This window comes from Engraulis encrasicolus, unplaced genomic scaffold (genome assembly GCF_034702125.1).
Source record: "Engraulis encrasicolus isolate BLACKSEA-1 unplaced genomic scaffold, IST_EnEncr_1.0 scaffold_154_np1212, whole genome shotgun sequence".
Taxonomy (NCBI): domain Eukaryota; kingdom Metazoa; phylum Chordata; class Actinopteri; order Clupeiformes; family Engraulidae; genus Engraulis; species Engraulis encrasicolus.
The window spans coordinates 1-14739 of record NW_026945065.1 but is presented as its reverse complement, the minus strand read 5'-3'; the positions used below and the strand labels follow the sequence as shown (position 1 = coordinate 14739).

The following is a 14739-nucleotide window of genomic DNA, read 5'->3' as shown; positions in this document are numbered from 1 at the left end:
GGTCCCTCGCACCAGGGCCATCTATCCTGGGGTCCCTCGAGTCCCTAGGGTCCCTCATGTATCTGACAAATACATTAAATGATGAAGGTACAAAGTAGCCTACAGGTCCACAAAAGTCCCAAGTGTCCTCAGGTACGCAGTCAGTCTCTAAACATGCTAGCTCAGTGTTCACCTGTTCCCCAAGTGGTTCTCTGAGTCACCTCTGACCTATCCCATCCCATACCAGGGTTTGTCAATAATAATGTCAACATAATCATGTTAGCTTTGTCAGTATGAATAAGATAAACTACAATACTTGACTACAACCAGGGCTTTGAACCGTTATTTTTTTCCAAACGTTCCGTTCCGAACAGAAACGGAATTATAACGTTTCCGGTTATGGGTTCCACCAATAAATTGACGTTCCCGAACCGGTTAGAACAAAAAAATATTGTTCCCGGAACGGTTAATTTCGTTCCTGTCAGCTGATTACTCCCCATAGGCCTAACTGACGTTAATTATCCAAGAAAGACGGAAGTGCAAATGAGTCAGCCTACATTCCAAACTGTTTATTCAAGCGGATGAAAAGAATATCCTCCAGAATTTTGTCATTCAGGGACGACCTAAGCGGAGAAGCGGAGAATAAACCTCAATGATGAAAATGCGCGCTCCACACTGACTTGGGTCACAGGGAGCGCTATGATGGACATTGTGAGTTTGGGCATATTTGAAGCGGCCATGGATGCCCAATAACGCCGAACATTCTCGGTGCGCTTTACATGCGCTTCTCTGCAATGTCTTACAATGATGCAATGGAAACTCTGCCCTTTTGTATGACAGTGGTTTCTCTTATTTAAGATGTGGAGTGGAGACTTTGTAATCCACAGCTCTCTCTCCATTCAGTCAGAGAATGCCAGATGTCACACAGGACATGAACCTCAGCAGAAAATAATTACTTTTTATTTTAGTTTGAGGAACGGTATTAATCTGTATGAACCGGTTACCATTATTTTTAAATAAGTGTTTCCGTTCCAGAACATAAAAAAATAATAACGTTTCCGGTTTCGTTTCTGTTCCCTGTAAAATACAAAAAGTTCCCGGTTTTCGTTTTCGTTCCTTGAACCGGTTCAAAGCCCTGACTACAACAGCAACAGTCATTACAAACTTTGTGTATTTATTTATTTATTTATTTATTTATTTACCAGTGCCCAAGCCCAAGGAGTCCTTTGCTTTCACAAACAGGAAGCGAGTCTGCACCAATCAAATCCAACGTGGTTTCCCCAACTTGTCAAACTGTCCAATCGCAAAGTTACTGTGTGGTGACATCATATTTTTACGTCGGCCGAGCGTAACCGGGCTGCCGCTGTTGTAGGTGACTTATCTCCCTCTGATTTCAAGGTAGATATGCTGAATGTGTACAGTAGCTAACCCCATGAGCTGTCAAATATATTTCTGAGAGGTCATTGTATTAAGCTGTGCAAGTTTTGACGAACGTAGTTAGACCCAGGTATGTTCTGATGTGTCCTAGACATGTGCTCTTGAATTGCTTCTCTTCTTTTAGACATACACGAGTTTCAGTCATCTTTCTTTCACTTCTCATTGCTGGGTGGTGGTCGGTTAGCTCCCATGCATAGCTATGGGCTATGTTGTAGTGATTAATCTGCCTGCTTGGCTAATCTGCCGTGAATTGTGGATCATAATTATGCGAAGTGGAATGTGTTTCGCCTCTGGTATGGACATTCCTGCCACTTTAGATCATGGCTTTTGCTACTGTAGTTTGACAACTAGCTCCTGCAAATGTCCTGGCTTTATTGATGTTTTTGAAACGTGTTTGCTTGGCTATCTGGAATAACACCAGCTAATGCCACCCACTAGTGTAATTTAGCGTGATGTAGCTAACGTTAGCTCGTGATGTTGGATACTCCTGTCAAAATAATCGATAAGGCTGTTGACAGACGCCAGATCCAGGCCATCTTAACATGCAATTTGACTCTCTGGTGTCGGTGTTCGCCGAACAATCGACCCCTTTCCTTTCTACACCTGGTAGCCATAAATTGCTTTTCGTGAGATGCATTCGCAGCATGACGCGTGATGCCCATCTGTCAGCCAGTTTTTTTCAGGGCATAGCGCTACTAGTCACGTTGGCACGACTCTGTGTTGCTGCACTGTGAGTTGCATTAACTGTCGTTTATCAGCATGTATTTGCTGTATCACTCCAACGACTTGGTCAATGACAACACTTTGGCCTCGGGGCAGTAGCATGGTGGTGTCTTTCTTGCATTTCCAGGAAGGGGCCATTGAAGGCGTTTGTGAGCTCAAATAAAGTAGGTTTTTTCTCTTTTCGTGAGTCATCCCTTCCCCTCTGATTCAGTGTTTTGGAATGCGTTTGACCACATTTCCCCTCTCGCAGGCTGGAGATGAAAACAGAGTTGGTTGCAGAGGGCGTTGTTTTCACTTTTCAGTAGTTGTTTCCACTATACTGTACTATGCTGTACACTTGGTCATTCCAGTTATGTGCTGAAATGTTTGGCCTATACAAATTCAACCTTTTAAACACAAGATAAGTTTTTATTTTATTTTTTCCTTAACTAGACACATTGAAAAGGCAGTTATCCCATAGATACTGTATTCCAGTATGCTTTACTAGGGAGAGCAATAGGCCTATTTTTTTTTAATTCCCTGCATGAAAATAACTTTGTCTTGGCTTCTATGTGCCACTTAGCTAAGGCACATGTGAACACTGTGGACACTTTACACTTTATATATATGTGTGTGTGTGTGTGTGTGTGTGTGTGTGTGTGTGTGGTTCTGTGTGTGTGGTGTGTGTGGTTCTGTGTGTGTTGTGTGTGTGTGTGTGTGTGTGTGTGTGTGTGTGTGTGTGTGTGTGTGTGTGTGTGTGTGTGTGTGTGTGTGTGTGTGTGTGTGTGTGTGTGTGTGTGTGATAGAGAGAGAGTGATGCCTTGGCAAAATGTATGTAACATTGAGCTATATATGATTATTTTATGTGTAAATATGTGTGTTATGTCTTGTGGGCAATGTCTTTATATATGTCTGTATGCTACTTGACACCTTAATTTCCCCCTGGGATCAATAAACGATACTCTACTCTACTCTCTACTCTAACTCCCCTTTGAATGAATGCAGCTACAGTATGTAGGTTGCTAATGAGTGCTTGTAAGCTGACGTCAAAAATACAAGAGGGACGAATTTGCCACAATGTCAAACAGCGTTGCACGAAGAAGGTTCATTTATTTATTCATTATTCATTAATTGTGTCCCTAACTCTTGAATACAAAACCTCTTTGTGTTCAGGTTAACCCGGTGAAGATGTCTGGAGATATCCCGCTCAACATCAACATCGCGGAGCCGCGATGGGACCAGGGCACCTTCATGGGCCGCGCCCAGCACTTCTTCACGGTGACCGACCCCAGGAACGTGCTGCTGTCCGGCGCTGTGCTGGAGGACGCACGGGTCACCATCGAGGACTACAGGTCAGTCGCACGAAGTCAGGGGACGAAGAGCGACCGGAACCTGATTGTAGAGAGCAGAGAGATGGTCATAGGCACTCTGAAGTAAAGTTGAAAGTCCTTTATTTTTCTGAGCGGGACATCAAGGGACATGAACTTTAATTCAGAGTGCCCCGGACCTTCTCTCAGCTCTCTACATGCATTCCTTTGGACGCTAATGAGCACCTGAGGTTACTTGATAACCCACAGATGCAACTCATAGATGCCTCTCTCTCTCTCTACACGGACCATGATTGTATTGCACATTCCATAACTTACAGCGGAGAGAAGAAGCTAGAGCAGCACAGATGCCCTTTTTCCCCCTTTTTATTCAGGTGCACAACATACCATAGGGACTAACATTTTGAAGGTCAAACCATCTTCAGCAGAATACAGAACTTGTTTGTGTTGCGTTCTTCAATGAGATATTCCAATAAGATAGTTTGGTTGCAAACCTGTAGGTTTGGGGCAAACGGGCCAAAAAAGATTAAAAATGTATATTTTATTGACAACGCATGCAGGCTATATACATATAATCAGGTTTTCCACATCATATAGGTTCATTTAGCCAAGTGAATCAATTAAATATGTTCTTGGAATAACCCCCAGACCTACTGTTCATAGACAGGGCTTTGGGTGTACAAAACTAAAAGGCTTAGAAATCACAAGATAGTAGGTTGCTGCTGGGTCCTGTCCTCTTTTTTACTTAAGTGGGTTAGATTTCTTTGAAAAGCAAGCCACAACAGTCAACTAAACTTTGAGTACAAGGTACCTTGCTATAAATAAAACAACAGTGCCCTGTAAGAGTTTAGAGTCAGGTCAGCATTGAGAGAAGCTGGTTGGTTGGCACGGGGGAGGGTCACCGTGTCACCGTATCACCAACCAATGGGTGCTGCTGTTGATGAGGGGTGGGCGTCACTGTTCCATGCAACTGCCTTTGAGAGTTATTGTTGTGTTGTGCTTAAGTGTCCATGTGGGGTTAGTCAGGGATACAGAATGGTGTTGTTTGTGGGAGGGGCCGGGTCGGGATGGCTATCATGGCTATATTTACAAACGTATAACATGCATAGGCGCCAGCTTCAGGTCACAATCGTAGAATTTTGAAACGCATATGCTCAAAAACGGCACAGACAGACAGACAGACAGACAGACAGACAGAAGGTGATGGTCATTATTATCATTAATGGGGTGTTAAGCCCCTGTAACTTAATCTTCTCATTCGTCTGTGGCTACATGTGAAATCATGCTAATACTGTATGTGTTTTATGGAAGGGGCGATAAAAGTGTGCTAACTATAATGCACTTTCGATGTTCAGAACAGTTATCGTTTCTACTAACAGGGCTTTATACATTTTGCGGTCCTTTCCAGAAATGTCCAACTTTGTGCTGTGGCAGCTGGTACCTGAATATATTTTAATGAGTTCTTCGCGGAGGAACAGCTGTTTTTTGTTTGTTTACCGTATGTTTTGCTCCACCAAAGGGCTTAAATCGGGCCAGACAGACGTCCACAGCTCAGTTCCTCCTCCGCACCATGGTAGTAGAGCGAGGAAGACCTGAGCCCTCTCTTCAGTAGTACTATTGTGATAGTAAAGTAGACTTTTATTGTCCAAGGGGAAATTTGTCTTGGTCTTTACTGTCTCTGCATCACATGCAGTAGTCATGCACCCTCACTCACATACATAGAAATTAATACATATAATCCATAAAATGTATAAAATATAAAACTGCACTGCATAGCATGTCTATCTGTCATTAAGCATTCTTATATTTGTTCAGCCTGTCATTTAGTGATTGAGTGAAATATTGACTACAGTCACCGTGAAATGCCCTAGCACCATGCAATGGTTCAGCAATAGCACTAGCTTAGCTTGACTACAGTCATTATAAACTTTAATACTTGCTCAACAAGTGTGTGTATGTACATGTGTGTGTGTGTGTGTGTGTGTGCTATATGCTTTGATTATGTCCTCAATTGTAAGTCGCTTTGGATGAAAGTATATGCCAAACTTTGATGTAATGTAATCGTGTGTGTGTGTGTGTGTGTGTGTGATATACAGTATGCTATGATTATGGCGCTTGGATGGAGTCCTCTGCCAAACGTAATGTAATGTAATGTGTGTGTGTGTGTGTATCTGTAGAAAAGGCATCGTGCGGCCCGGCCTGACGGAGGATGAGTTATGGAGGGCTAAGTACATCTACGACTCCGCCTTCCACCCGGACACCGGAGAGAAGATGATCCTGGTGGGACGCATGTCTGCTCAGGTGCCCATGAACATGACCATCACCGGATGCATGCTCACCTTCTACAGGTAATCTTTTATTTTGTTTTTTTAAAATGTATTTTTTGGGGGCATNTTGTTCAAACATTGCAGAGACAGACAGATGTTTCGGCTGCAAGAGCCTTCCTCAGGGTCACAGTCTCTGTCTATTTCCTGGAGAAAAAAAATGAGTGTGATCCATTTCCTAACTACTTGATTACTTCAGAAACGCACCAATAAGAAGGAAGAGCACGATGTGTGGAAGAGAGAACCTTGGGGGCATTTTTGGCCTTTTTTCCGCTAGTGCAGTAAAGAGTTGGACAGGAAGTGGGTCGGGAGACAGAGACAGAGACGGTGCCCTACTGTTGGCGCTACGGTGGGGCCCTTCTATAGGGAATCATGACCATCACCTTCTATAGGGAACAGGGTTCCCACGGGTCATGGAATTTCTGAAAAATCATGGAATTTGATGAATGTTTTCATGGAAAGTCATGGAATTTTACCATTATTGCATGCACAGCCATGGAATATCATGGATTTTTTTAACAGTTGTCTAAAAGCAAAACACTTTTTTGTTTGGTGTATAACATTATTTCTTACTGGTTATACTACAATGCTTCGACAGATAATCTTCAGTTTTCACACTTTAAAAAAACGTTTTACCATTTCTTTTTACCGAAATGGTCATGGAAATTCAGTTTTTGGGGTCTGGAAACTCGTGGGAAAATATGGAATTTTATATCTGAATTAGAGTGGGAACTCTGAGGGAATCATGACCATCACCTTCTATAGGGAATCATGACCATCACCGGTTGCATGCTCACCTTCTACAGGTAATCTGATACCTTACATTGCATTTTACCTTACATTACATACAGCGATTTACAGTCATTTTATAGGATATTAGTTACAGTACTGGGAGCAATGTGGAGTTACAAGCGCACTACAGCCATTAAGTGAGGTGTAGGGAGATGTAAGGGTGGGATTCGAACCTGCAACGCTCTGATCTTAAGATCACCTGCTTAACCATTAGGCCACGGATGCTCCACCAAAGATGAAAAGCATGCCACTCTGAAACATGGTTTAAACACACCTGGAAAGGGGGTGTTAGAAAAATACAAGGTGATGACCTGGAAAAATATGCTGGGTTATGGGTTTAAATGACCCTTCGTAATCACTTGTGGGAGCATTAAAGTATTATACATAGATGGAGACTAGTAAACTGGCACATATAAAGGTTCAGCGATTCTTTCCTCAAATCGGGTAGCCCCTTTGACTCCTAGGACCTGCTTTAATGTTCACTATGTTTAATGTATGTGTGCTATATGTTTACTGCAATGTGCAAGAATGTGTATTCGGTCTGTAAGTTTGTGTATTTTTGTAGCACCTTAATTTCCCTCTGGATTAATAAAAGTACTCAACTCTACTCTACATATTTCCCAAAATCCCTTAAGTCACTACAATGACCCATTTCCCAGAGGAAGCAGGTGCACTTCCATATTTACGTAACCTGACACTCCCTGCTCACCACTCACCTCTCCACTCTGGTCACTCACATCTCCACTCCCTACTCACCACTCCCCTCCACTCTGCTCACTCTCCCCTCCACTCTGGCCACTCTCCCCTCCACTCTGGCCACTCTCCCCTCCACTCTCCTCACTCTCCCCTCCACTCTCCCCTCCACTCTCCTCACTCTCCCCTCCACTCTCCCCTCCACTCTCCTCACTCTCCCCTCCACTCTCCCCTCCACTCTCCTCACTCTCCCCTCCACTCTCTGGTCACTCTCCCCTCCACTCTCCTCACTCTCCCCTCCACTCTGCTCACTCTCCCCTCCACTCTCTGCTCACTCTCCCCTCCACTCTCCTCACTCTCCCCTCCACTCTCCTCTCTCTCTCACTCTCCCCTCCACTCTGGTCACTCTCTCCTCCACTCTCCTCACTCTCCCCTCCACTCTCCTCACTCTCCCCTCCACTCTGCTCACTCTCCCCTGTAACCAAATGCATACAGTCCATTCTGGTCAAGTCAAGTCGGCTTTATTGTCAATTTCTTTACATGCGCTGGTCATACAAAGAATTGAAATTACGTTTCTTACTTTACCATGCAGACATAGACATATCACTCACCCCATTCATTTTCCTCTCCAAATGCATTCAGTCAATTCTGGTCTGGTTCCAGTCCGCTATATGCTCACTTCACTGCTTTCCCCTTTCCCTGGGCGACCTGATCATGCGAGGTCAGGCAGGGAGCCATATGGTCCTGGTGGGTAGAGTTGTAGCTCAGTGCAACAAAACACGCTAACTAAACAGGAAGCCTCTTAAGCCTAATGATTCATGATGGCCACGGCCCATTGATCTCATAGCCTCACGCTCCATAAGGCTAGAGCTAGCCCCTACTCCTCAGGTCTATTTATGGCTATTCGGTCTTCTTTGGACAGGGTTACACAAAAGACCCCCCTGCAGCGGTGTGTGTGTGTGTGTGTGTGTGCGTGCGTGCATGAAGTGTAACTTGAGTATGTTGGTATTGACCCGTGTCTACGGTACGTCTTTTCAAGGAGGAATCTTTGACACAGGCTGTTGCCCTTGAGATTCACGATGGCCCTTGTGGTTGTGCATAACTTCTCCATAAAGGAAATGTGGAAAGATGTTTAAACCTACACATTTCCAGTGTCTTGGTCTGCGCTGCCTCATATGTATGTGTGTAGTCGTTTAGGAACATTTATAGCTGAAAGGCTCCATGGAGCCTGGTGCCATTTGCCTTAATGTGCCTGTGCATGTTTCAAGGACCAGCATGGGGCTGTAAAAACCTCAGTGTACCGTATAAAATTACATACACATAAAATTACCATTTGTACCGTATAAAATTACAAGCATTGTCTCTTATTCTTAACCTGTTATTTCGTATGTATTGAATCATGTATTTCTCCCTCTTTTCCCTCTCTGCTCTGTGTTCTCTTCATTTTTTTCTCTTTCTATCCCTCGTCTGCCCTTCTTTCCTCTCCCTTCTTCTCCCTCTATGCAGGACGACCCCGGCGGTGGTCTTCTGGCAGTGGGTCAACCAGTCCTTCAACGCTGTCGTCAACTACACCAACCGCAGCGGAGACGCCCCCATGACAGTCAAGTAGGGCCGGCTGCTCACTCCTCTTCCTCCTCCTTTTCTCTTCCTCCTCCTCCTCTTCCTCCTACAGCTCCCCTGCCCCTTGTCGTCACCCGTGTGTTGCGGTATAAACGCACGTTTCCTAAAGTTACTACCTCAGCACGACCTTTGACCTGAGCTAGATAGCAATTAGCAGCTAGTTAGCACAATTATGTTGCGTGGTGCTAGTAGTGGACTTCACTACACCTCTGCTGATGGGAACGCAGTGTTTTGTGTGGTGCTACAGGCAAAACAAGTCGAGCCAGTGCAGGTGTTATGTGTAAACCCCAATTGACATGCATGTTTGGTCAATTTGCGGTTCTCGATTTTCATTCTGTGGCACTACCCCACAGAATGGTCTGTGTATGTATGGGAAACACTGATCATAACATACTGTACATGATCCTAAATGCATTGTGCATGTTTCCTGCCTATGGTACCATGCGTTTCCTGATATTGGGTTTCAGAGAGCTTTGGCAGAGGTGGAGTTATGTAATGGTCTGCTACGATAATCTGCCTGATATTCTGGTCATGGATTGCATTTATTTGGACATGTCATCCTGCCTGTTCCGCTACATTGTGATGTAATCTTAAAAGGAAGAGATTGACTAGCAGAAAATCCTTTACTGTCAATAGGTACATGTAATTTGTATGTGGATCAATGACATGACGTTTAGATTTTCTGTCCAATTGCAAGTTCTTCAGTTCAAAAGTTTTAAAATGTCATTATTATTCACCACACATATGTAGTACGCGTTACCTCCATGCAGCTTTATACTTTTTAAATAAATAAAGGACTGAATGATTTTGCGAGTGAGAGGGCATGGGCATGGCATATGGCCCGCTCGAGCCTCACGTGTCCCCTGTGACTGTGGCATTCAGAGAGAAGTGTTGAGCTGTGGTGTGGGAACGGGAGGAATGCTGCTCAGGCTGCTAATGACAGAACAGCAACAGCTAGTGTTGCCAGATTGGGCTGTTTCCCGCCCAATTGGGCTGCTTAGGATGGCCGAGTGCGGGTAAAAATGGCATTTAGCAGAAAAACCCGCCCAATTTTAGCCATAGAAATCAATAGAATTGGGTGAGATTTTGAGCTTCTATCTGGGTTTTGAGGATTTTTGGGCTGGAAATTATCAGCCTCATCTGGCAACAGCAACAGCACGCCACAGGACAGCACAGGGGTGCGTTTCGAAAACAGAGTTGTTAGCTGTTAGCAAAGTATGTAGTTGCCATTGGGAAATTGCACTGCAAACAACAAAGCAGCTAACGTAGTTAGCAACTTCGGTTTCGAGAAATGCACCCGAGATCAGGACAGATCCACCCACAGAGGCACTGCAGAGGAGTGTGAATGTTTGCTTGCGTATGAATGCGTTTGTGTGTGTGTGAATGCGTTTGTGCGTATATACGAGTTTGTGTGTCTATATGCATGCATTTATATGCGTGTGTGTGTGTGTGTGTGCGAGAGAGAGAATGAGGGAGAGAGAGGAGGGCTTGTGAGAGAGGGGATGAGGGAGTGTTTGATGAGACAGAAGTGTATTATGGGACATGACCCCCGTGCCCTGTGTGGGACGTGACCCTCGTGACCTGTGTGTTGTTCACTCCACAGCCAGCTGGGGGCAGCGTACGTCAGCGCCACCACTGGAGCAGTCGTTACAGCGCTGAGCCTCAAGGCCCTAGCCAAGGTATGGCCACACACACACACACACACACACACACACACACACACACACACACACACACAGGAAAACAGCTCTATATAGAAATATACTGTATGTGTACAAATGCACAAAATCCGTAATTATCTGTTATGACGCATCCTGTGTTCTGCTAACACTCCAAGCACACCCAGTGACATCCAATCCCAGAGCCATAGACCCAGCCAGAAGGGGCTCTCGCAAGCATCCACATGACTCTTCTGAGGGCCACACATACACACACACACACACACACACACACACACACACACACACACACACACACACACACACACACACACACACACACACACACGCACACACTCACACTGTGTTCAAGGAACAGTGCCTGAATGTACAAAATCAGAAAAAAAAAACATCGTCCTGTGTTCTAAAAAGATTTCACTAAGTTACACTTTGACACCAGAGAGAGAGAGAGACAGAGAGAGAGAGAGACTTGATTGGCTTGATTTAGATTTGATTTGTAAGATTCAATTCTATCTCGCCAGTTTATGGCTGATGGTTGCTTGGTGTGCTTATGCAAAGGTCAAGTCAAGTCAAATCTGGAGCATGTTTATACCATTTATCCCATCACTGTGCCGGTATAGTGTGAGAGGTTGAGAGATGTAAGTGTGAGTCTTAAATCATATCTCATTCAATTGCGTTAAAATGTAGATATGCACCAGTGTCGAAGCTGACAACCAGGAATTTCAAGGAATTCCCATCTTAAACATCTCCGTTTGTTTAGATGATATCATCACATTTATGCTTGAAATATGTTCTATCTATATTTGTTTGGCCTTATAAAATTGCATGTCACTGTTTGTTCACTTATGATATATTGTAATGATATTGTAATTCTTATGTCCACACTCTTCTCCTTATCTCTTCTCCACTGCTCTCCTTTGCTCTCCTCTCCCCATCTTTCTCTTCCACTCTTCTCTCCTCTCCTCTCTCTTGTCCACTGTTCTCCTTTGCTCTCCTCTCCTCATCTCTCTCTTCCTCATCTCTTCCCTCCTCTCTCTTGTCCACTGTTCTCCTTTTCTCTCCTCATTCCTCTCTTCCCCATCTCTCTTCCTCTCTTCTCCAGCGTCTGCCTCCCATCATCAGTCGGTTCGTTCCCTTCGCTGCTGTTGCCGCGGCCAACTGCATCAACATCCCCTTCATGAGACAGAGGTGAGTTTACCTGACCCTCTCGCGCCCACCCTGTGTAGTTCATGAGGCAGAGGTGAGTTTACCTGACGCGCCCACCCTGTGTAGTACCACGCAGCTTCGTCAACTCCACTCTGGGAGAGCACGCATTGGCTCTGTCTTCAGAATGCATGCCTTTATCTATCATTTGTCTGTCCTTGCCACCAACAGTTTCCTTCAGAAACGTTGTCTGTTCATCTCTAAAGAGTCAATATAGTCTATAATCTGTCCTGTGAGGTCTCAATGCGAGCCGCCATTGATATTGAAATGATAAATGCTCCGACAATTTTCTGGCTCGAGACCTTCTCAGGATTCCAGACTTGCAGTATGTGTGTGGTGTACTTCCGCTTAGCTCCACCAGGGGGCTCCGGAGCCACACACACACACACACACACACACACACACAGAGCGCTTTCAGACTGACCGAGAACCATGCCAGGCGGTGCCCGTTCCTAATTGCAAACCGGCCAGCAGTGTGTTCACGCTACAGATCTTGGCGTCAGTGAACCAGAAAGTTGGTTTGCAATGCGAATGGAAACTGCGAACTGGCACTGGCACTGTCCTGGTCGGCCTGAAAACAGTGAGAGAGGTCTGGTGCTAGAGGTGGGTCGCAGCAGAATGGCCTCCGTTACTCCATTACAGGACTCTGAGGTGCGTCGAAACGTCAGTCATTATTTGCACCAAAAAAATAAAAAACCTCTAAAAAAAGTTGCTGAGTGCTCCAGTCATCCCTGGGTCTAGTCACTGTGAAGTAGCTCAGCTTGTCCCGATACTGCTGTTCTCGACTGTGAGCACCACCAAGACTGAAGCGCAGACATCCCCTCTTCGAAGCCTCCATTACTCTTGAATGGCCTTCATTGCTCTTGAATGTCTCTGTCACTTCCTCTGCCCACGGCGTCCGAGCTATCTCTCCAATCTTGGGCATTGGGCAACATAACTGTCATCTTTGGGTGGTGGTGGCGACAGCAAGTTACGGTAATGATGACAAGCGCAAAATGCTCGTCATGATGACCACAGCAAATGTGTCAAAATAGTACTTCTCATAGCAAGGGGAAATGATTAATTTTGACCACTGTTCTAAGGCTTGCTGGTTTTTTTTACATGCAATGACAGATCTCCACACTCAGTCTAGTGCCATCTTTCATGCATTTGGTTTAGAGTTTTATGTCATTAGATGATGGAACAACTGCATTGGTCAGTAACTAATACAGTATATCACGAAAGTGAATACACCCCTCACAGTTTTGCAGATTTTTGAGTATATCTTTTCATAGGAAAGCATCACAGAAATGTAACTTTGACACAATGATTAGTGACCTTTTAACAACATATTTAACCGCTTAAATTTCTTGTTCACTCAGAAAAAAAACAAAATACAGCCATTAATGTTTGAACATGTACTCACAAAAGTGAGTACACCCCAGATTAAAATCCGGTAGAGAAGGGGCTATGTTGGCTCGAATCGTCTCGAAATGAAACGAAATGAAAAGGGATGACAAGGGAGGTCATCAGTGTGCGTTTCAACCTTTCTTTGCATTGAACTTTTAAATTTTGAGTCTGCATCTGGCTTAAATAGATTGGTGTGAGATTTGAATGCAATCCTATAGAGAATATCATGATCTGCTTCAGTAGTCACAGTGCATGTTGACATGCATGTTTCTTTTAGGTGTATTTCAGATTGCCAATGTTGACAGCATTCATACATCCCCAAACCATGTCAGTCCCACTACCATGCTTGGCTATTGAGAGGATGCACCTTTTTTGTAAAACTCACTTGTTTACCACCACACATGCTTGACACCATCGAAAGCAAATTTGTTTATCTTGGTCTCTTCAGATCACACGACATGGTTCCAGTGATCCATATCCTTGGTCTGTTCATCTCTCTTGAGACCAAGATAAACAAATTTGCAAGGATTGCATTCAAATCTCACACCAATCTATTTAAGCCAGATGCAGACTCAAAATTTAAAAGTTCAATGCAAAGAAAGGTTGAAACGCACACTGATGACCTCCCTTGTCATCCCTTTTCATTTCGTTTCATTTTGAGACGATTCGAGCCAACATAGCCCCTTCTCTACCGGATTTTAATCTGGGGTGTACTCACTTTTGTGAGTACATGTTCAAACATTAATTGCTGTATTTAGTTTTTTTCTGAGTGAACAAGAAATGTAAGCGGTTAAATATGTTGTTAAAAGGTCACTAATCATTGTGTCAAAGTGAAATTTCTGTAATGCTTTCCTATGAAAAGATACACTCAAAAATCTGCAAAACTGTGAGGGGTGTATTCACTTTCGTGATATACTGTATGTGTATTGTAGCACTGGCAAAAACAAATGCAGTGGGGGGGAGGAGTTTAAGGGCATCAGTTGGAACTGGAACAATTTGAAGGTAATACTTGTAGATAAAGGAAATGCTTCGCTCGAATGTTTGTATATCCACATACTAGGGATGGCACAAACCGCACCGAAAACCGAAACCGTACAATTCACACACATACCGAACCGAACCGTGCAATCCATCGCAAACCGCAATTCATGTACTGCCCAGAAAATATTGTAAAACAGACATTCTAGGAGTATCTTATCCAGTCTCTCTGATTAAAACGTTAGCGTATAAGACCAAATCAGAGGATGACGCAATTAAAATCACACCATTTTCACATTATACGCGTATACAAACCATATGTAGGATATTTAGTGATTAGTCCGATTCTATTAGCCAGTGCACCATTTATCATGAACTAAAAAAAAAGAACCGTAGAGAACCGAAAACCGTGACCTTGACACCGTGATATGAACCGAAACGTGAATTTTGTGAACCGTACCACCCCTACCACATACCATTACAATGTGTAATGTGGGCCATCATACAAAGCACAGCACCTCTCAACCATTTATTTACATTTGAATTAATTTATTTACACTTCCTCACAAACTTGAGGCCTAGATGTTTACATGTCATACAGTGTGTGTGTGTGTG

The 14739-nt window shown here is 44.0% G+C and overlaps 1 protein-coding gene across 4 annotated transcripts; it reads left to right on the top strand.

Annotated features, from left to right (window-relative positions):
* Positions 1-1312: 1312 nt before the first annotated feature.
* LOC134442417 (sideroflexin-1-like) lies at positions 1313-11747 on the top strand. Of its 4 annotated transcripts, none has more exons than XM_063192588.1 (6): positions 1313-1377; positions 3292-3470; positions 5624-5794; positions 8762-8860; positions 10479-10554; positions 11657-11747. In XM_063192588.1, exons 2-6 carry the CDS (start codon positions 3307-3309, stop codon positions 11744-11746), a joined length of 600 nt encoding a protein of 199 aa, XP_063048658.1. In that variant the 5' UTR covers positions 1313-1377; positions 3292-3306; the 3' UTR covers position 11747. The 4 variants fall into 4 exon arrangements, with proteins under 4 accessions (XP_063048658.1, XP_063048661.1, XP_063048659.1 ...); XM_063192591.1 differs by having other exon boundaries at positions 1332-1347; XM_063192589.1 differs by lacking the exon at positions 1313-1377 and adding an exon at positions 1384-1486.
* Positions 11748-14739: the final 2992 nt, after the last annotated feature.

Excerpts from the sequence above, each read along its gene's own strand:
- LOC134442417 (XM_063192588.1), top strand. The coding sequence starts at position 3,307 with ATGTCTGGAGATATCCCGCTCAACATCAACATCGCGGAGCCGCGATGG. Across the intron at positions 3,471-5,623 it reads GTCACCATCGAGGACTACAG|AAAAGGCATCGTGCGGCCCG; the intron begins GTCAGTCGCACG and ends GTGTATCTGTAG. Across the intron at positions 8,861-10,478 it reads GACGCCCCCATGACAGTCAA|CCAGCTGGGGGCAGCGTACG; the intron begins GTAGGGCCGGCT and ends TTCACTCCACAG.